This window comes from Bombina bombina, chromosome 3 (genome assembly GCF_027579735.1).
Source record: "Bombina bombina isolate aBomBom1 chromosome 3, aBomBom1.pri, whole genome shotgun sequence".
Classification (NCBI taxonomy): Eukaryota; Metazoa; Chordata; class Amphibia; order Anura; family Bombinatoridae; genus Bombina; species Bombina bombina.
In genome coordinates, this window is record NC_069501.1 from 736,678,940 (window position 1) to 736,702,591 (window position 23,652).

Sequence of the window (23,652 nt, forward strand, 5' to 3'; positions counted from 1 at the left end):
TGCCGCTTTGCAATTAGCTAGATTAGCTGCGAAAAATTCAGGGTTTGCTATCGTGGCGCGCAGAGCGCTTTGGCTAAAGTCTTGGTCAGCGGATGTGTCTTCCAAGACAAAATTGCTTAACATCCCTTTCAAGGGTAAAACACTATTTGGGCCTGATTTGAAAGAGATTATTTCAGACATCACCGGGGGAAAGGGCCACGCCCTCCCTCAGGATAGGTCTTTTAAGGCTAAAAATAAGCCTAATTTTCGTCCCTTTCAAAGAAACGGACCAGCCTCTAACTCTACATCCTCTAAGCAAGAGGGTAATACTTCACAACCCAAACCAGCCTGGAGACCGATGCAAGGCTGGAACAAGGGTAAGCAGGCCAAGAAGCCTACCACTGCTACCAAAACAGCATGAAGGGATGGCCCCCGATCCGGGACCGTATCTGGTGGGGGGCAGACTTTCTCTCTTTGCTCAGGCTTGGGCAAGAGATGTTCAGGATCCTTGGGCGCTAGAAATAGTTTCTCAAGGTTATCTCCTGGAATTCAAGGAACTACCCCCAAGGGGAAGGTTCCACAGGTCTCAATTATCTTCAAACCAAATAAAAAGACAGGCATTCTTACATTGTGTAGAAGACCTGTTAAAGATGGGAGTGATTCATCCAGTTCCAATAAGAGAACAAGGGATGGGTTTTTATTCCAACCTGTTCATAGTTCCCAAAAAAGAGGGAACATTCAGACCAATTTTAGATCTCAAGATCCTAAACAAATTTCTCAGGGTTCCATCGTTCAAAATGGAAACCATTCGAACGATTCTTCCCACCATCCAGGAAGGTCAATTTATGACCACCGTGGATTTAAAGGATGCGTACCTACATATTCCTATCCACAAGGAACATCATCAGTTCCTAAGGTTCGCTTTTCTGGACAAGCATTACCAGTTTGTGGCACTTCCATTTGGATTAGCCACTGCTCCAAGGATTTTCACAAAGGTACTAGGGTCCCTTCTAGCGGTTCTAAGACCAAGGGGCATTGCAGTAGTACCTTACTTGGACGACATCCTGATTCAAGCGTCGTCCCTGTCAAAAGCAAAGGCTCATACGGACATCGTCCTAGCCTTTCTCAGATCTCACGGATGGAAGGTGAACAAAGAAAAGAGTTCTCTGTCCCCGTCAACAAGAGTTCTCTTCTTGGGAACGATAATAGATTCCTTAGAAATGAGGATTTTTCTGACAGAGGTCAGAAAATCAAAGATTCTAAGCTCTTGTCAAGTACTTCATTCTGTTCTTCGTCCTTCCATAGCGCAGTGCATGGAAGTAATAGGATTGATGGCTGCTGCAATGGACATAGTTCCTTTTGCACGAATTCATCTAAGACCATTACAACTGTGCATGCTCAGACAGTGGAATGGGGATTATACAGACTTGTCTCCGACGATTCAAGTAGATCAAAAGACCAGAGATTCACTCCGTTGGTGGCTGACCCTGGACAATCTGTCACAGGGAATGAGCTTCCGCAGACCAGAGTGGGTCATTGTCACGACCGACGCCAGCCTGGTGGGCTGGGGCGCGGTCTGGGAACCCCTGAAAGCTCAGGGTCTATGGTCTCGGGAAGAATCTCTTCTCCCGATAAACATTCTGGAATTGAGAGCGATATTCAATGCTCTCAAAGCTTGGCCTCAACTAGCAAAGGCCAAATTCATAAGGTTTCAATCAGACAACATGACGACTGTTGCATATATCAATCATCAGGGGGGAACAAGGAGTTCCCTGGCGATGGAAGAAGTGACCAAAATAATTCATTGGGCGGAGGATCACTCTTGCCACTTGTCTGCAATCCACATCCCAGGAGTGGAAAATTGGGAAGCGGATTTTCTGAGTCGTCAGACATTCCATCCGGGGGAGTGGGAACTCCATCCAGAAATCTTTGCCCAAATAACTCAATTATGGGGCATTCCAGACATGGATCTGATGGCGTCTCGTCAGAACTTCAAGGTTCCTTGCTACGGGTCCAGATCCAGGGATCCCAAGGCGACTCTAGTGGATGCACTAGTAGTGCCTTGGACCTTCAACCTAGCTTATGTGTTCCCACCATTTCCTCTCATTCCCAGGCTGGTAGCCAGGATCAATCAGGAGAGGGCTTCGGTAATCTTGATAGCTCCTGCGTGGCCACGCAGGACTTGGTATGCAGACCTGGTGAATATGTCATCGGCTCCACCATGGAAGCTACCTTTGAGACAGGACCTTCTTGTTCAAGGTCCATTCGAACATCCGAATCTGGCTTCCCTCCAACTGACGGCTTGGAGATTGAACGCTTAATTTTATCAAAGCGTGGGTTTTCAGATTCTGTAATAGATACTCTGATTCAGGCTAGAAAGCCTGTAACTAGAAAAATTTACCATAAAATATGGAAAAAATATATCTATTGGTGTGAATCTAAAGGATTCCCTTGGAACAAGATAAAAATTCCTAAGATTCTTTCCTTTCTACAAGAAGGTTTGGAGAAAGGATTATCTGCAAGTTCTCTGAAGGGACAGATCTCTGCTTTATCTGTTTTACTTCACAAAAGACTGGCAGCTGTGCCAGATGTTCAAGCATTTGTTCAGGCTCTGGTTAGGATCAAGCCTGTTTACAGACCTTTGACTCCTCCCTGGAGTCTAAATTTAGTTCTTTCAGTTCTTCAAGGGGTTCCGTTTGAACCCTTACATTCCGTAGATATTAAGTTATTATCTTGGAAAGTTTTGTTTTTGGTTGCAATTTCTTCTGCTAGAAGAGTTTCAGAGTTATCTGCTCTGCAGTGTTCTCCTCCTTATCTGGTGTTCCACGCAGATAAGGTGGTTTTGCGTACTAAGCCTGGTTTTCTTCCTAAAGTTGTTTCTAACAAAAATATTAACCAGGAGATAGTTGTTCCTTCTTTGTGTCCGAATCCAGCTTCAAAGAAGGAACGTTTGTTACACAATTTGGACGTAGTCCGTGCTCTAAAGTTCTATTTAGAGGCTACTAAAGATTTCAGACAAACATCTTCCTTGTTTGTGGTTTATTCTGGTAAAAGGAGAGGTCAAAAAGCGACTTCTACCTCTCTTTCCTTTTGGCTTAAAAGCATTATCCGATTGGCTTATGAGACTGCCGGACGGCAGCCTCCTGAAAGAATCACAGCTCACTCTACTAGGGCTGTGGCTTCCACATGGGCCTTCAAGAACGAGGCTTCTGTTGATCAGATATGTAAGGCAGCGACTTGGTCTTCACTACACATTTTTGCCAAATTTTACAAATTTGATACTTTTGCTTCTTCGGAGGCTATTTTTGGGAGAAAGGTTTTGCAAACTGTGGTGCCTTCCGTTTAGGTGACCTGATTTGCTCCCTCCCTTCATCCGTGTCCTAAAGCTTTGGTATTGGTTCCCACAAGTAAGGATGACGCCGTGGACCGGACACACCTATGTTGGAGAAAACAGAATTTATGCTTACCTGATAAATTACTTTCTCCAACGGTGTGTCCGGTCCACGGCCCGCCCTGGTTTTTTTAATCAGGTCTGATGAATTATTTTCTCTAACTACAGTCACCACGGTATCATATGATTTCTCCTATGCATATTTCCTCCTGTCCGTCGGTCGAATGACTGGGGTAGGCGGAGCCTAGGAGGGATCATGTGACCAGCTTTGCTGGGACTCTTTGCCATTTCCTGTTGGGGAAGAGAATATCCCACAAGTAAGGATGACGCCGTGGACCAGACACACCGTTGGAGAAAGTAATTTATCAGGTAAGCATAAATTCTGTTTTTTTAGGTGACGCCAACGATGGGCGGAGCCTATTTTCGGGCGCTTCCTGGTTCATGGCCATGCTGTATTAAGTCGCATGGGGCTGTATTACCGAGTGTCTGGGGATTAGATTATCTAGACAAACGGTGATACCGCTTGCTACTGAGGTGGATCCTGTTTTCCGGTTTTCATCTGGAACGTTCTCCCTGCTGAGACGATAGAGGAATACTCGGTTGTTGGGGGCAGGTAGGCACCTCAGCAGAAGGCTGAGGTGTAAAGGTGTCTGAATTCAGTGTTTAATAGGCTCAGAAAGTGCTTTAAACAAAAGATCAGACAAAGAGGAAAAATATTGTTAACATTTTAAAATGTAAAGGCACAGGACTGTTATTGTTATAACGTTTTATTTTACTGATTAGCTCTAACAAAGTGTTGCTATTTTGCAGTGCGCATTTCTATTGTTTGTTTTTTATGTTTTAAAGACATAGTAGCATTTTAAAAAGAAAAAAGTGTACATTTTTATTTTTTGAATCTACTCTGTGATTGAGATGGATGATCTATGTGCTTGAATGTTCAGGTGGCACCACCTGTTACTTTTTGTTCCTCTTGCGTTGAGACGGCCTTGAGATTTAAAGATATTTAATGAGCAAGCCCTATCTAAGGCAGATGCTTCTCAAGGGTCTCAGGTTGAGATTCGAAGTATGCCGCAGTTGTCTCCCCAAGAGTCCCAAGAACTATTGCCCGCTCAAGCAGTGCCCTGTACTCCTGCTCCAGCCTTGTCTGGATTTACTTTAATGGACATAGCTAAGGTTATGTCTTCTGCCATTTCTGATGCATTATCTGCCCTCCCTATGTTACAGGGCAGGCGTTAAAAAAGGAGCAACCATGGGGTTAGTGAGTTTGCTGATGCAATGGTGCCCATTTCGGATATGCCCACTCTGGGAATTGAGGTAGAGGTTTCGGAGTCTCTATCAGAGAGTGAAATTTCTGACTTGGAAAGTTCAACACCTTTAACAGATTCAGAGGTGGTTTCTTTCAGTTTTAGGTTGGAACACCTCCGGTTGTTGCTTAGGGAGGTTTTGGCACCCTTAGATGACTGTGACACTACTATAGTAGTGCCTCCTGAAAAATTGAGTAAGATGGATAGATATTTTAATTTTCCATCATGTTCTGATGTTTTTTCCGGTACCTAAGAAAACTTTGGAGATTATTTCTAAGGAATAGGAAAGACCAGTTATTCCTTTTTCTCCATCCCCGGGTCTTAAGAAAATGTTTCCTATAGCAAAAGCTATAAAGGAGAGTTGACAGACGGTTCCTAAGGTAGAAGGAGCTGTTTCTACCCTGGCCAAGCGTGCGACTATTCCCATTGAGGATAGCTGTGCGTTTAAAGATCCTATGGGGTTATTGCTGCAACCTGCGACATGCATCGCTACGGTAACTAGTGCCGTAGCTTACTGGTTTGACGCTCTGTCTTAGTCTTTCAGAACTGAGACCCCTCTGGATGAGATCCAAGATAGGATTACGGCACTTAAATTAGTTAATGCCTTTATTATGGATGCTTCTTTGCACATTACTAAGTTAGCTGCAAAGACTTCAGGTTTTTCTATCTTAGCTCGCAGAGCTTTATGATTAAAGCCCTGGTCGGCAGAAAGCTCTGGCTATTCCTTACAAGGGAAGGACCTTGTTTGGACCTGGCCTGAAGGAGATTATTTCAGATATTTCTGGAGGTAAGGGTCGTCTCTTTCCTCGAGATAAGAGAATCAAGCAGAAGGTGTAATTTTCGTTCCTTTCAAAACTTGAAGGGAAATTCCTTTGTTTCCTCCACCAGACAGGATGGAAACTTTACCCAGCCTAAATCCACTTGGAGACCCAACCAGTCGTGGAACAAGGGGAAGCAATCCAAGAAGCCTGCTGTCGAATCCAAGACAGCATGAAGGGTTTGCCCCCGATCCAGGTCCGGATCTGGTCGGCGGCAGACTTTCTTATTTCTCTCAGGCCTGGGTAAGAGATGTTCAGAATCCCTGGACGATAGAGATTGTGTTCCAGGGATACAGACTGGAGTTCAAAGGCTTTCCTCCTCGAGGAAGGTTCTTCTTTCAAGGTTATCTGCTATCCAGATAAAGAGAGAGACGTTCTTACGTTGTGTAAGAGACCTCTGTTCCATGGGAGTAATTTTCCCAGTTCCGATTCAGGAACGAGATCAAGGTTTTTATTCAATTCTGTCTGTTGTTCCCAAAAATGAGGGAATTTTCAGACCAATTCTAGACCTCAAGAGTTTCTCAGAGTACCATCTTTCAAGATGGAGACTATTCGCTCTATTTGACGTTGATCCAGGAGGGTCAATTCATGACGACGGTGGACTTGAAGGATGCATATCTTCATGTTCCTATTCACAGGGACCATTTGCTAAGATTTGCTTTTCTTGGCAAACATTTCCATTTCGTGGCCCTTCCCTTCGGTTTAGCCATGGCACCCAGAATTTTCACAAAGGTTCTGTTATCCCTATTAGCGGTCCTAAAACTACGGGGCATTGCGGTAGCGCCTTACTTGGACGATATACTAATCCATGTGCCGTCTTGTCATCGAGCTCAGTCTCATACCGACATTGTCATAGCCTTTGTGAGATCTCACGGGTGGAAGGTAAACTTAGAAAGAGTTCTTTAGTTCCAAGGACAAGAGTGACTTTCTTGGGAACTCTGATAGATTCGGTCCTAACGAGGTTTTTTTCTGACAGAAGTCAGGAAATCTAAGATTATAGATACCTTCGCAGACTCCATTCCACTCCGCGGCCGTCAGTGGCTCAGTGTATGGAGGTAATCGGACTGATGGTGGCGGCGATGGACATCATCCCGTTTGCTCGGTTCCATCTCAGACCTCTGCAGTTGAACATGCTCAGTCAATGGAATGGAGACTATGCAGACTTGTCCCCTCTCTTCAATGGTGGTTGTTTCTGGATCATCTCTCTCAGGGAACTTGCTTTCGCAGCCCATCCTGGGAGATGTGACAACAGACGCCAGCCTTTTAGGATGGGGAGCCGTCTGGGGCTTTCTGAAGGCTCAGGGAGTGTGGACCCGAAAGGAGTCTTTTCTTCCCATCAACATTCTGGAATTGAGAGCGATTTTCAATGCTCTTCTGGCTTGGCCTCAGTTAGCCTCGGTTCAGTTCATCAGAATTCAGTCGCACAATATAGCAACGGTAGTTTACATAAATCATCAGGGAGGAACGAGGAGTTCCTTGGCGATGTCCGAAGTATCCAATATAATTCAGTGGGCGGAGATCCGCTCTTGTCATCTGTCTGCGATCCACATACCAGGGGTAGATAACTGGGAAGCGGATTTCCTGAGCAGACAGACTTTCCATCCGGGCGAGTGGGAACTTCATCCGGAGGTGTTCTCGAGTCTGACTCTCAAATGGGGTCAGCCAGAGTTGGCTCTCATGGCATCTCGACTGAATGCCAAGCTTCCGAGGTACGAGTCGAGATCCAGGGATCCACAGGCGGATCTGATAGATGTTCTGACGGTGCCTTGGTCCTTCAAACTGGCTTACCTGTTTTCTCAGTTTGCGCTTCTTCCTCGAGTCATTGCGCGTATCAAGCAGGAGAGGGCTCCTGTGATCCTAATTGTTCCTGCCTGGCGTTGCAGGACTTGGTAACCGGATCTGGTAGAGATGTCGTCTTTGCCTTCCTAGAGACTCCCGTTGAGGAAGGACCTTCTCATTCAAGGTCCCTTCCGTTATCCAAATCTAGTTTCTCTGAAGCTGACTGCTTGGAGTTTGAACTTTTAGTTTTATCAAGATATGGCGTATATATCGTTATTGGTGTGAATCTAAGGGCTACTCGTGGAGTAGTGTTAGGATTCCTAGAATTTTAGCTTTTCTCCAAGTGGGTTGGAGAAGGGCTTGTCAGTAAGTTCCTTATTGGGTCAGATTTCGGCCTTGTCTGTTTTGCTACACAAACGCCTGGCTGCTGTTCCAGATGTTCAATCATTTCTGTCAGGCTCTGGTCAGGATCAGGCCTGTATTTAAACCTATTGCTCCTCCGTGGAGTCTTACGGCTAGATTTGGAGTTTGGCGGTAAAAGGGCTGTTAACGCTCCGCGGGTTTTTTTCTGGCCGCACCATAAATTTAACTCTGGTATCGAGAGTTCAAACAAATGCTGCGTTAGGCTCCAAAAAAGGAGCGTAGAGCATTTTTACCGCAAATACAACTCTTGATACCAGAGTTGCTTACGGACGCGGCCGGCCTCAAAAACGTGCTCGTGCACGATTCTCCCATAGGAAACAATGGGGCTGTTTGAGCTGAAAAAAAACCTAACACCTGCAAAAAAGCAGCGTTCAGCTCCTAACGCAGCCCCATTGTTTCCTATGGGGAAACACTTCCTACGTCTGCACCTAACACTCTAACATGTACCCCGAGTCTAAACACCCCTAGCCTTACACTTATTAACCCCTAATCTGCCGCCCCCGCTATCGCTGACCCCTGCATTACACTTTTAACCCCTAATCTGCCGCTCCGTAAACCGCCGCCACCTACGTTATCCCTATGTACCCCTAATCTGCTGCCCTAACATCGCCGACCCCTATGTTATATTTATTAACCCCTAATCTGCCCCCCACAACGTCGCCGACACCTACCTACACTTATTAACCCCTAATCTGCCGACCGGACCTGAGCGCTACTATAATAAAGTTATTAACCCCTAATCCGCCTCACTAACCCTATCATAAATAGTATTAACCCCTAATCTGCCCTCCCTAACATCGCCGACACCTACCTTCAATTATTAACCCCTAATCTGCCGACCGGAGCTCACCGCTATTCTAATAAATGTATTAACCCCTAAAGCTAAGTCTAACCCTAACACTAACACCCCCCTAAGTTAAATATAATTTTTATCTAACGAAATAAATTAACTCTTATTAAATAAATGATTCCTATTTAAAGCTAAATACTTACCTGTAAAATAAATCATAATATAGCTACAATATAAATTACATTTATATTATAGCTATTTTAGGATTAATATTTATTTTACAGGTAACTTTGTATTTATTTTAACCAGGTACAATAGCTATTAAATAGTTAAGAACTATTTAATAGTTACCTAGTTAAAATAATTACAAATTTACCTGTAAAATAAATCCTAACCTAAGTTATAATTAAACCTAACACTACCCTATCAATAAAATAATTAAATAAAATACCTACAATTACCTACAATTAACCTAACACTACACTATCAATAAATTAATTAAACACAATTGCTACAAATAAATACAATTAAATAAACTATCTAAAGTACAAAAAATAAAAAAGAACTAAGTTACAGAAAATAAAAAAATATTTACAAACATAAGAAAAATATTACAACAATTTTAAACTAATTACACCTACTCTAAGCCCCCTAATAAAATAACAAAGACCCCCAAAATAAAAAATTCCCTACCCTATTCTAAAATACAAAAATTACAAGCTCTTTTACCTTACCAGCCCTGAACAGGGCCCTTTGCGGGGCATGCCCCAAGAATTTCAGCTCTTTTGCCTGTAAAAAAAAAACATACAATACCCCCCCCCCAACATTACAACCCACCACCCACATACCCCTAATCTAACCCAAACCCCCTTAAATAAACCTAACACTAATCCCCTGAAGATCTTCCTACCTTGTCTTCACCATCCAGGTATCACCGATCCGTCCTGGCTCCAAGATCTTCATCCAACCCAAGCGGGGGTTGGCGATCCATAATCCGGTGCTCCAAAGTCTTCCTCCTATCCGGCAAGAAGAGGACATCCGGACCGGCAAACATCTTCTCCAAGCGGCATCTTCTATGTTCTTCCATCCGATGACGACCGGCTCCATCTTGAAGACCTCCAGCGCGGATCCATCCTCTTCTTCCGACGACTAGACGACGAATGACGGTTCCTTTAAGGGACGTCATCCAAGATGGCGTCCCTCGAATTCCGATTGGCTGATAGGATTCTATCAGCCAATCGGAATTAAGGTAGGAATTTTCTGATTGGCTGATGGAATCAGCCAATCAGAATCAAGTTCAATCCGATTGGCTGATCCAATCAGCCAATCAGATTGAGCTCGCATTGTATTGGCTGATCGGAACAGCCAATAGAATGCGAGCTCAATCTGATTGGCTGATTGGATCAGCCAATCGGATTGAACTTGATTCTGATTGGCTGATTCCATCAGCCAATCAGAAAATTCCTACCTTAATTCCGATTGGCTGATAGAATCCTATCAGCCAATCGGAATTCGAGGGACGCCATCTTGGATGACGTCCCTTAAAGGAACCGTCATTCGTCGTCTAGTCGTCGGAAGAAGAGGATGGATCCGCGCTGGAGGTCTTCAAGATGGAGCCGGTCGTCATCGGATGGAAGAACATAGAAGATGCCGCTTGGAGAAGATGTTTGCCGGTCCGGATGTCCTCTTCTTGCCGGATAGGAGGAAGACTTTGGACCCTCTTCTGGACTTCTTCAGTGGATGTCTAGCCCCCGCTTGGGTTGGATGAAGATCTTGGAGCCAGGACGGATCGGTGAACCTGGCATGGTGAAGACAAGGTAGGAAGATCATCAGGGGCTTAGTGTTAGGTTTATTTAAGGGGGGTTTGGGTTAGATTAGGGGTATGTGGGTGGTGGGTTGTAATGTTGGGGGGGGGGTATTGTATGTTTTCTTTTACAGGCAAAAGAGCTGAACTTCTTGGGGCATGCCCCGCAAAGGGCCCTGTTCAGGGCTGGTAAGGTAAAAGAGCTTGTAACTTTTTAAATTTAGAATAGGGTAGGGAATTTTTTATTTTGGGGGTCTTTGTTATTTTATTAGGGGGCTTAGAGTAGGTGTAATTAGTTTAAAATTGTTGTAATATTTTTCTTATGTTTGTAAATATTTTTTTATTTTCTGTAACTTAGTTCTTTTTTATTTTTTGTACTTTAGATAGTTTATTTAATTGTATTTATTTGTAGCAATTGTGTTTAATTAATTTATTGATAGTGTAGTGTTAGGTTAATTGTAGGTAATTGTAGGTAGTTTATTTAATTATTTTATTGATAGGGTAGTGTTAGGTTTAATTATATCTTAGGTTAGGATTTATTTTACAGGTAAATTTGTAATTATTTTAACTAGGTAACTATTAAATAGTTCTTAACTATTTAATAGCTATTGTACCTGGTTAAAATAAATACAAAGTTACCTGTAAAATAAATATTAATCCTAAAATAGCTATAATATAAATGTAATTTATATTGTAGCTATATTAGGATTTATTTTACAGGTAAGTATTTAGCTTTAAATAGGAATCATTTATTTAATAAGAGTTAATTTATTTCGTTAGATAAAAATTATATTTAACTTAGGGGGGTGTTAGTGTTAGGGTTAGACTTAGCTTTAGGGGTTAATACATTTATTAGAATAGCGGTGAGCTCCGCTCGGCAGATTAGGGGTTAATAATTGAAGTTAGGTGTCGGCGATGTTAGGGAGGGCAGATTAGGGGTTAATACTATTTATGATAGGGTTAGTGAGGCGGATTAGGGGTTAATAACTTTATTATAGTAGCGCTCAGGTCCGCTCGGCAGATTAGGGGTTAATAAGTGTAGGTAGGTGTCGGCGACGTTGTGGGGGGCAGATTAGGGGTTAATAAATATAACATAGGGGTCGGCGATGTTAGGGGCAGAAGATTAGGGGTACATAGGGATAACGTAGGTGGCGGCGATTTGCGGTCGGAAGATTAGGGGTTAATTATTTTAAGTAGCTTGCGGCGACGTTGTGTGGGGCAAGTTAGGGGTTAATAAATATAATATAGGGGTCGGCGGGGTTAGGGGCAGCAGATTAGGGGTACATAAGTATAACGTAGGTGGCGGTCGGCAGATTAGGGGTTAAAAATTTTAATCGAGTGGCGGCGATGTGGGGGGACCTCGGTTTAGGGGTACATAGGTAGTTTATGGGTGTTAGTGTAGTTTAGGGTACAGTAGTTAAGAGCTTTATGAACCGGCGTTAGCCAGAAAGCTCTTAACTCCTGCTATTTTCAGGCGGCTGGAATCTTGTCGTTAGAGCTCTAACGCTCACTGCAGAAACGACTCTAAATACCAGCGTTAGAAAGATCCCATTGAAAAGATAGGCTACGCAAATGGCGTAGGGGGATCTGCGGTATGGAAAAGTCGCGGCTGTAAAGTGAGCGTTAGACCCTTTAATCACTGACTCCAAATACCAGCGGGCGGCCAAAACCAGCGTTAGGAGCCTCTAACGCTGGTTTTGACGGCTACCGCCGAACTCTAAATCTAGGCCTTAATTTGGTTCTTAATGTTTTTTCAAGGGGTTCCGTTTGAACCTATGCATTCCTTAGATATTAAGTTTTTATCTTGGAAGGTTTTGTTTCTTGTTGCTATTTCTTCTGCTCGTAGAGTATCTGAACTTGCAAGGTACCTCTCCTTATCTTATATTTCATGCAGATAAGGTTGTGTTGCATACAAAATTAGGTTTCCTTCCTAAGGTTGTTTCTGATCGCATTATTAATCAGGAAATTGTTGTTCCTTCATTGTGTCCTAACCCTTCTTCTCAGAAGGAACGGCTTTTGCACAATCTTGATGTAGTTCGTGCTTTAAAGTTTTATTTACAAGCGACAAAGGACTTTCGTCAGTCTTCTGCCCTGTTTGTTGTTTTCTCGGGGAAACGAAGGGGTCAGAAAGCTATGGCTACTTCTCTTTCCTTTTGGCTGAAGAGTATCATTCGCTTTGCTTATGAGACTGCTGGGAAGGGTAACGACTCATTCTACTAGGGCTGTGGCTTCTTCATGGGTATTCAAGAATGAAGCTTCTATTGAGCAGATTTGTAAAGCTGCTACTTGGTCTTCTCTTCACACTTTTTCCAAATTCTATAAATTTGATATTTTTGCCTCAGCTGAGGCGGTTTTTGGGAGAAAGGTTCTTCAAGCAGTGGTGCCTTCCGTTTAGGTATCCTGTCTTGTCCCTCCTGTATCATCTTTGTCCTCTAAGCTTGGGTATTGTATCCCATAAGTAATGATGATCCGTGGCCTCGTCGTGTCCTTAAGAGGAAAAGAAAATTTATGCTTACCTGATAAATTTGTTTCTTCTTGGACACGACGAGTCCACGGCCCGCCCTGTGTTTTAGACAGGATAGTATTTTTTTTCTAAAAACTTCAGACACCTCTGCACCTTTAGCTTTTCCTTTCTCTTCCTAATTTTGGTCGAATGAATGGAGTGGGAGGGAAGGGAGGAACTATTTAACAGCTTTGCTGTAGGTGCTCTTTGCCGCCTCCTGCTGACCAGGAGGTGAATGTCCCATAAGTAATGATGATCCGTGGACTCGTCGTGTCCAAGAGGAAACAAATTTATCAGGTAAGCATAAATTTTCTTTTATCTGCCGGGCAGTTAGTAAAAGCCGTTGCGCAGGAGTGCTGGGGTTTTTCTCTCAGTAGAGCGGGCTTAGCTGAGCGAGCTGGTTTTTCTGTGCCCTTTCAGCTCTTTGTGTTACACAGTTAGTTTTCCCTGTGGGTCACATGATTGTCTTCCTTTCTGATCCTAATGACGGAGTAGTTTTGGCACTTGCGTGTTGACATTGTGCGGCAGAACTCAGATGCTTATCTTCCTTGGAAGCGGAGGGGGCAGGTAAGCACTTTTTTTGTGGGGACACATATTTTTTTTCCTAAGGCTTTATCTGTTTTTCAATTATATTGAGGAAGATGTCTGACATGGAGCAGGAGGCTGCTTTCATGAATACATGTCTTTTGTGCACAAAGATCCAGATTGTCTCCCCTATGCAATTTTGTTCCTCGTGTTAAGAGGACATTAAAATGCAAAGATAAATTATTTTCTCAGCCTAATGTCTCTCAGGTTGATGCTGTTAAGGCAATGCCACATCTATCTCCTCAAATGTCCCTAGCCTATATGGCGTCACATACAGTGCCCTGCAGTTCCTCTCAACACCAGTGTGGGGTTTATTTGCAAGCAGAAATTGCTGCCCAGGTATCTTCAGCGGTATCTGCGGCATTAGCTGCTTTTCCTATACTAAAGGGAAAACGCAAGAGGAAAGTTAGAGATTCAGATAGTAAGGTTTATGCTCCTGCTGCTATCACCAGAGTTAATCTTCCTCAGGAGTCTGATGAGGAAGATACTTTGGTAGCCTCTGAAGGTGAAATCTCATATTCGGACAGTATAATTCCTTCACCTGACGCTGAAGTTGCAACCTTCAGATTTAAGCTGGAACACCTCCGTTTTCTGTTAAAGGAGGTTTTGGCTACATTGGATGACTCAGGCACTCCTGTCATTGTCAATCCTAAAAATCTAGTAAACTTAATAAATATTTTAATGTTCCTTCCTCTGTAGAGGTGTTTCCTGTGCCAGACCGTGCTACTGAGATTATAGCACAGGAATGGTAGAAACCAGGGTACCCTTTTCCCTGTCTCCTCTCTTTAAAAGAATGTTTCCGGTTGCTGACTCCATTAAAGAGTCATGGCAATTAGTGCCTAAGGTAGAAGGGGCTATTTCTACTCTGGCTAAGAGAACTACTACTCCTATTGAGGATAGCTGCTCTTTTAAGGATCCAATGGACAAAAAGCTGGAAGCTTATTTGAAGAAGATGGTACGTTCATCAAGGTCTCCAATGGCAACCTGCAGTGTGTATTGCCACTGTGACAAGTGCGGCATCCTATTGGTTCGACGCCTTGTCTGACTCTCTTCAGGTAGAGACTCCTTGAGAGGAGGTACAAGACAGTATTAAGGCTCTGAAGTTAGCCAATTCCTTTATTTCTGATGCTTCCATGCAGATTATTAGACTGGGAGTCAAGATATCTGGCTTCACTGTTCTGGCTGAAATCTTGGTCAGCAGATGTTTCTTCTAAGTCCAAGCTTCTGGCGATTCCTTACAAGGGTAAGACCTTGTTTGGTCCTGGTCTGGCAGAAATTATTTCTGATATTACGCATGGAAAAGGGTCTTTTCTACCACAAGACAAGAAGAATAGACCTAAGGGTCATCAGTGTAATTTTCGTTCCTTTCGTAATTGGAAACCCAATCAGTCTTGGAACAAGGGGAAGCAATCAAGGAAACCGGAATTGGATCTGATGGCATCTTGGCAGAACGCCAATTCTCCAAGGTACAGTTCGAGGTCGAGGGATCCGCAGCCGCCCTGATAGATGCTCTGGCGGTTCCTTGGGATTTCAACCTTGCATACCTGTTTCCTCTGTTTGCTCTCCTTCCACAAGTCATTGCTCGTATCAAGCAGGAGAGAGCATCTGTGATTCTTATGGCTCCCGCGTGGCCTCACAGGATATGGTTTGCAGACCTAGTGGAGATGTTGTCTCTTCCACCTTGGAGGTTTCCACTAAGGAAGGATCTTTTAACTCGGGGTCCATTCCTTCATCCAAATTGCGTTTCTCTGAATCTGACTGCTTGGAGATTGAACGCTTAGTCTTGTCTAAGCGTGGTTTTTCTGAGTCAGTCATTGAGACCTTGATTCAGGCTCATAAGCATGTTACTAGAAGGATTTACCATAAGGTATGGCGTAAATACCTTAATGGTGTGAATCCAAGGGCTTCTCTTGGAGTAGGGTCAGGCTTCCTAGAATTTGAGCTTTCCTCCAGGAAGGTCTGGAGAAGGGTTTGTCTGTCAGTACTCTGAAGGGTCAGATTTCTTCACTATCTATTTTGTTGCATAAGCGTTTGGCAGACGTGCCAGATGTTCAAGTTTTTTGTTAGGCCCTGGTTAGAATCCGGCCTGTGTTTAAGTCTGTTGCTCCTCCTTGGAGCCTTAACCTTGTTCTTAAAGTTCTACAGCAGGCTCCGTTTGAGCCTATGTATTCCATAGATATTAAGTTGTTATCTTGGAAGGTTTTGTTTCTTGTTGCTATCTCTTCTGCTAAAAGAGTCTCAGAACTATCAGCTTTGCAGCGTGATTCGCCTTATCTTATCTTTCATGCCGATAAGGCAGTTCTTTGTACTAACAAATATGGAAGATGATAGAATATAGGTCCATTGCGCTTGTGGACTCTCAGCCTCATGAAAGAAATTAATTTAGCATTTAAGTATACATTTTTTTCCTGAAATATATTTCATAATCTTCTGACCTAATTTACTTAAAATGTAATTTTTTTTTTTATTATTGCCAATACCAAATTTCAACCAAATGTATAATTCCATTCCAGAGCTATGATTATTTGAGAGAATAGGCTAATGATGGCTTTTCAAACTTTTATTTTCCAGGTGCCTAAACGTGCCCATTATCAATGTTTGTTTTTATTTTTATAGGTCTGAACAAAAGAAAAGTAGTTTCTGTGAAAAGGAAATGAGATCCTCTATACCTGAAGCAAAAAAAATTGCAACAGAACAAAATGGTTGGTATGGTAATAAATACTCAAATCTTTTTATTGTAAAAAAATGTTGGCCATCATCCATCCTGATTTTGTATAGTGCTTTCATGTTTATTTTCTTTTTGAGGGGAAGCTGCATTGCATGGTCAGTTTTATCTTAATCTCATTTTTGACGTTTTGCATTGTGCACTTATGTTAGATAGCAATACTCTACCAAACTTATTTTCTGATTAGTGTGGATTTGATTTAAATCAAATCGGTTTAAATCACTAGTCAGTAATACTCAATTTAAAGGGACAGACTACTCCAAAATTATTGTTGTTTAAAAAGATATATAATCTCTTTGTTACCCATTCCCCAGTTTTGCACCTCTGTGATTACCTTGTATCTATCTTTAGCCAATTACTCATAAGTAACTTCACGGACGTTAGCACAATGTTATCTATATGGCCCACATGAACTAGCAGTCTCCTGTTGTGAAAAGCATGTGATAAGAGGCTGTCTGTAGTGACCTAGAAACAAGCCGAAAGTTAGAGGTTTGAATGTTATAAAGTATATTAATATAACAATGTTGGTTGTGCAAAGCTGGGGAATGGGTAGTAAAAGCGTTATCTATCTTTTTAAAAGGGACAGTCCAAGTAAAAAAAAAAAAAATTCATGATTGAAATAGGGCATGCAATTTTAAACAACTTTCCAATTTACTTTTATCACCAATTTTGCTTTGTTCTCTTGGTATTTTTAGTTGAAAGCTAAACCTAGGAGGTTCATATGGTAATATCTTAGACCTTGAAGGCGGCCTCTAATCTGAAAGCATTTTGACAGTTTTTTACCACTAGAGGGCGTTAGTTCATGTGTTTCATATAGATAACATTAAGCTCCTAGGCGTGAGCACTGATACTTAAATAGCAAGTCTGTCAAAAGAACTGAAATAAGGGGGCAGTTTGCAGAGTCATAGATACAAGGTAATCACAGAGGTAAAACGTATATTATTATAACAGTATTGGTTATGCAAAACTGGGTACTGGTAAATAAAGGGATTATCTATCTTTCTCCAACATAGGTGTGTCCGGTCCACGGCGTCATCCTTACTTGTGGGATATTCTCTTCCCCAACAGGAAATGGCAAAGAGCCCAGCAAAGCTGGTCACATGATCCCTCCTAGGCTCCGCCTACCCCAGTCATTCTCTTTGCCGTTGTACAGGCAACATCTCCACGGAGATGGCTTAGAGTTTTTTAGTGTTTAACTGTAGTTTTTCATTATTCAATCAAGAGTTTGTTATTTTCAAATAGTGCTGGTACGTACTATTTACTCAGAAACAGAAAAGAGATGAAGAATTCTGTTTGTATGAGGAAAATGATTTTAGCAACCGTAACTAAAATCCATGGCTGTTCCACACAGGACTGTTGAGAGCAATTAACTTCAGTTGGGGGAACAGTTTGCAGTCCCTTGCTGCTTGAGGTATGACACATTCTAACAAGACGATGTAATGCTGGAAGCTGTCATTTTCCCTATGGGATCCGGTAAGCCATGTTTATTACGATTGTAAATAAGGGCTTCACAAGGGCTTATTTAAACTGTAGACTTTTTCTGGGCTAAATCGATTGATTATTAACACATATTTAGCCTTGAGGAATCATTTTATCTGGGTATTTTGATATAATAATATCGGCAGGCACTGTTTTAGACACCTTATTCTTTAGGGGCTTTCCCAAAGCATAGGCAGAGTCTCATTTTCGCGCCGGTATGGCGCACTTGTTTTTGAGGACAGCATGGCATGCAGCTGCATGTGTGTGGAGCTCTGATACATAGAAAGGTCTTTCTGAAGGCATCATTTGGTATCGTATTCCCCTTTGGGCTTGGTTGGGTCTCAGCAAAGCAGATTCCAGGGACTGTAAAGGGGTTAAATATAAAAACGGCTCCGGTTCCGTTATTTTAAGGGTTAAAGCTTCCAAATTTGGTGTGCAATACTTTTAAGGCTTTAAGACACTGTGGTGAAATTTTGGTGATTTTTGAACAATTCCTTCATACTTTTTCGCAATTGCAGTAATAAAGTGTGTTTAGTTTAAAATTTAAAGTGACAGTAACGGTTTTATTTTAAAACGTTTTTTGTGCTTTGTTATCAAGTTTATGCCTGTTTAACATGTCTGAACTACCAGATAGATTGTGTTCTGACTGTGGGGAAACCAAGGTTCCTTCTCATTTAACTATATGTATTTTATGTCATAAAAAAATTTAGTAAAAATGATGCCCAAGATGATTCCTCAAGTGAGGGGAGTAAGCATGGTACTGCATCATCCCCTCCTTCGTCTACACCAGTCTTGCCCATACAGGAGGCCCCTAGTACATCTAGTGCGCCAATACTCCTTACTATGCAACATTTAACGGCTGTAATGGATAATTCTATCAAAAACATTTTAGCCAATATGCCCACTTATCAGTGAAAGCGCGACTGCTCTGTTTTAGAAAATTCTGTAGAGCATGAGAACGCTGATGATATGGTTTCTGAAGGGCCCCTACACCAGTCTGAGGGGGCCAGGGAGGTTTTGTCTGAGGGAGAAATTTCAGATTCAGGAAACATTTCTCAACAAGCTGAACCTGATGTGATTACTTTTAAATTTAAGTTGGAACATCTCCGCGCTCTGCTTAAGGAGGTGTTATCCAATTTGGATGATTGTGAATCTGGTCATTCCAGAACCACTATGTAAAATGGAAAAGTTCTTAGAGGCCCCGGGGCCCCCCGAAGCTTTTCCTATATCCAAGCGGGTGGCGTACATTGTTAGTACAGAATGGGACAGGCCCGGTATACCTTTAGTACCTCCCCCCATATTTATAAAATTGTTTTCCTATAGTCGACACCAGAAAGGACTGATGGCAGACAGTCCCCAAGGTTGAGGGGGCGGTTTCTACTCTACACAAGCGCGCCACTATACCCATAGAAGATAGTTGTGCTTTCCAAGATCCTATGGATAAAAAATTAGAAGGTCTGCTAAAGATGTTTGTTCAGCAAGGTTCCCTTCTACAACCAATTGCATGCATTGTCCCTGTCACTGCAGCCGCGTGTTTCTAGTTTGAGCTAGGAAAGGCGATTATTAGTAATTCTTCTTCTTATGAGGAGATTATGGACAGAATTCGTGCTCTTAAATTGGCTAATTCTTTCACCCTAGACGCCACCTTGCAATTGGCTAGGTTAGCGGCGAAAAAATTCTGGGTTTGCTATTGTGGCGCAGAGCGCTTTGGTTAAAATCTTGGGCAGCGGATGCGTCTTCCAAGAACAAATTGCTTGACATTCCTTTCAAGGGGAAAACACTCTTTGGCCCTGACTTGAAAGAGATTATCTCTGATATCACTGGGGGCAAGGGCCACGCCCTTCCTCAGGATAGGTCTTTTCAAGACCAAAAATAAACCTAAGTTTCGTCCCTTTCGCAGAAACGGATCAGCCCCAAGGGCTACGTCCTCTAAGCAGGAAGGTAATACTTCTCAAGCCAATCCAGCCTGGAGACCTATGCAAGGCTGGAACAAAGGAAAGCAGGCCAGGAAACCTGCCACTGCTACCAAGACAGCATGAAATGCGGGCCCCCGATCCGGGACCGGATCTGGTGGGGGGCAGACTCTCTCTCTTCGCTCAGGCTGGGGCAAGAGATGTTCTGGACCCTTGGGCGCTAGAAATAGTCTCCCAAGGTTATTCTCTGGAGTTCAAGGGGCTTCCTCCAAGGGGGAGGTTCCACAGGTCTCAGTTGTCTTCAGACCACATAAGAAGACAGGCATTCTTACATTGGGTAGAAGACCTGCTAAAAATGGGAGTGATTCATCCTGTTCCATTAGGAGAACAAGGGATGGGGTTCTACTCCAATCTGTTCATAGTTCCCAAAAAAGAGGGAACGTTCAGACCAATCTTAGATCTCAAGATCTTGAACAAGTTTCTCAAGGTTCCATCGTTCAAGATGGAAACCATTCGAACACTTCTTCCTTCCATCCAGGAAGGTCAATTCATGACCAAGGTGGATTTCAAGGATGCGTATCTACATATTCCTATCCACAAGGAACATCATCGGTTCCTAAGGTTTGAATTCCTGGACAAGCATTTCCAGTTCGTGGCGTTTTCTTTCGGATTAGCCACTGCTCCTAGGATTTTCTCATAGGTACTAGGGTCCCTTCTGGCGGTGCTAAGACCAAGGGGCATTGCTGTAGTACCTTACTTGGACGACATTCTGATTCGAGCGTCGTCCCTTCCTCAAGTAAAGGCTCACACGGACATTGTCCTGGCCTTTCTCAGATCTCACGGATGGAAAGTGAACGTGGAAAAGAGTTCTCTATCTCCGTCAACGAGGGTTCCCTTCTTGGGAACTATAATAGACTCCTTAGAAATGAGGATTTTTCTGACAGAAGCCAGAAAAACAAAACTTCTAGACTCTTGTCGGATACTTCATTCCGTTCCTCTTCCTTCCATAGCGCAGTGCATGGAAGTGATAGGTTTGATGGTAGCGGCAATGGACATAGTTCCTTTTGTGCGCATTCATCTAAGACCATTACAACTGTTCCTGCTCAGTCAGTGGAATGGGGACTATTCAGACTTGTCTCCGAAGATACAAGTAAATCAGAGGACCAGAGACTCATTCCGTTGGTGGCTGTCCCTGGACAACCTGTCACAAGGGATGACCTTCCGCAGACCAGAGTGGGTCATTGTCACGACCGACGCCAGTCTGATGGGCTGGGGCGCGGTCTGGGGATCCCTGAAAGCTCAGGGTCTTTGGTCTCGGGTAGAATCTCTTCTACCGATAAATATTCTGGAACTGAGAGCGATATTTAATGCTCTCAAAGCTTGGCCTCAGCTAGCGAGGGCCAAGTTCATACATCAACCATCAGGGGGGAACAAGGAGTTCCCTAGCGATGGAAGAAGTGACCAAAATCATTCTATGGGCGGAGTCTCACTCCTGCCACCTGTCTGCTATCCACATCCCAGGAGTGGAAAATTGGGAAGCGGATTTTCTGAGTCGTCAGACATTGCATCCGGGGGAGTGGGAACTCCATCCGGAAATCTTTGCCCAAGTCACTCAACCGTGGGGCATTCCAGACATGGATCTGATGGCCTCTCGTCAGAACTTCAGAGTTCCTTACTACGGGTACAGATCCAGGGATCCCAAGGCGGCTCTAGTGGATGCACTAGTAGCACCTTGGACCTTCAAACTAGCTTATGTGTTCCCGCCGTTTCCTCTCATCCCCAGGCTGGTAGCCAGGATCAATCAGGAGAGGGCGTCGGTGATTTTGATAGCTCCTGCGTGGCCACGCAGGACTTGGTATACAGATCTGGTGAATATGTCATCGGCTCCACCATGGAAGCTACCTTTGAGACGAGACCTTCTTGTTCTAGGTCCGTTCGACCCACTCCAGCTGACTGCTTGGAGATTGAACGCTTGATCTTATCAAAGCGAGGGTTCTCAGATTCTGTTATTAATACTCTTGTTCAGGCCTGAAAGCCTGTAACCAGAAAATTACCACATAATTTGGTATATCTGTTGGTGTGAATCTGCAGGATTCCCTTGGGACAAGGTTAAGATTCCTAAGAGTCTATCCTTCCTTCGAGAAGGATTGGAAAAAGGATTATCTGCAAGTTCCTTGATGGGACAGATTTCTGCCTTGTCTGTGTTACTTCACAAAAAGCTGGCAGCTGTGCCAGATGTTCTAGCCTTTGTTCAGGCTCTGGTTAGAATCAAGCCTGTTTACAAAATTTTGACTCCTCCTTGGAGTCTCAACCTAGTTCTTTCAGTTCTTCAGGGGGTTCCGTTTGAACCCTTACATTCCGTTGATATTAAGTTATTATCTTGGAAAGTTTTGTTTTTGGTTGCAATTTCTTCTGCTAGAAGAGTTTCAGAATTATCTGCTCTGCAGTGTTCTTCTCCTTATCTGGTGTTCCATGCAGATAAGGTGGTTTTGCGTACTAAACCTGGTTTTCTTCCAAAAGTTGTTTCTAACAAAGACATTAACCAGGAGATAGTTGTGCCTTCTTTGTGTCCTAATCCAGTTTCAAAGAAGGAACGTTTGTTGCACAACTTGGATGTAGTTCGTGCTCTCAAATTTTACTTAGCAGCTACTAAGGTTTTCAGACAAACTTTGGCTTTGTTTGTTGTTTATTCTGGTAAACGGAGAGGTCAAAAAGCAACTTCTACCTCTCTCTCCTTCTGGATTAAAAGCATTATCCGATTGGCTTATGAGACTGCCGGACGGCAGCCTCCTGAAAGAATCACAGCTCACTCCACTAGGGCTGTGGCTTCCACATGGGCCTTCAAGAACGAGGCTTCTGTTGATCAGATATGTAAGGCAGCGACTTGGTCTTCACTGCACACTTTTTCTAAATTTTACAAATTTGATACTTTTGCTTCTTCTGAGGCTATTTTTGGGAGAAAGGTTTTGCAAGCCGTGGTGCCTTCCATTTAGGTGACCTGATTTGCTCCCTCCCTTCATCCGTGTCCTAAAGCTTTGGTATTGGTTCCCACAAGTAAGGATGACGCCGTGGACCGGACACACCTATGTTGGAGAAAACAGAATTTATGTTTACCTGATAAATTACTTTCTCCAACGGTGTGTCCGGTCCACGGCCCGCCCTGGTTTTTTTAATCAGGTCTGATAATTTATTTTCTTTAACTACAGTCACCACGGTAACATATGGTTTCTCCTATGCAAATATTCCTCCTTTACGTCGGTCGAATGACTGGGGTAGGCGGAGCCTAGGAGGGATCATGTGACCAGCTTTGCTGGGCTCTTTGCCATTTCCTGTTGGGGAAGAGAATATCCCACAAGTAAGGATGACGCCGTGGACCGGACACACCGTTGGAGAAAGTAATTTATCAGGTAAACATAAATTCTGTTTTTTAAACAATAACATTTTTGGTGTTTACTATCCCTTTAACAATAACTTTTTGTGTTGACTGTCCCTTTAAATCATGGTTTTCTACATAACGTTTTCATTTTTAGAATAACTTTTCAGATGATTTTCCAGTTATATCAGAAAGTTTCTGATTTAGTTATTTACCATTAGAAATGCAAATATAATTATGAAGTTAAAGGGAGGTGAACTATCTCCAGATTAATAGGTTAATCTTTCATATTTGATCAACTTTTCAGCTGTACTTTATTGGAATGAGAAAAATAATCATTAACTAAAACAATAAACAATTATATGTTTCACTTTATTTTTTTCTGCTTGCCCCTAACTCCTCACACTTAGATCCTTGTGCAGATCTATTCCTTTCCAAACAATCTTCTATTTTTTGAACTTTTTAAAGTTCGGAAGGAGTTGATTCTATGTGCATAGTACTGCAGGGGAATAATGGGACAGTATTGTAAAAAAATAAATAAACTTTCTGCTCCTTCAGCAAAGTATACCAAGAGAATGAAGCAAATTTTATAATAGAAGTTAATCTGAAAGTTGTTTAAAGTTGTATGCGCTATCTTAATCATAAAAGAAATGTTTTGGATTTATGTCTCTTTAAGGTCTATTTCTCTTGTGTCTTTATTTTATAATATTTTTGCTATGAAGAAGAGGCATGTTATTTCTGCAGACACAAATTCAGTTTTGAAAACGACAAAATCAAGACTATGTA

At 42.7% G+C, this 23,652-nt stretch overlaps 1 protein-coding gene across 1 annotated transcript in view; it reads left to right on the forward strand.

The window, feature by feature from the left end:
- The window catches only part of SENP7 (SUMO specific peptidase 7), a 625,329-nt gene that overhangs the window by 89,667 nt on the left and 512,010 nt on the right, over positions 1-23,652 (forward strand). The window contains exon 5 of the mRNA XM_053707566.1: positions 15,993-16,078. Coding sequence (XP_053563541.1) covers positions 15,993-16,078 — 86 coding nt within the window. The remainder of the gene's footprint in view (positions 1-15,992; positions 16,079-23,652) is intronic.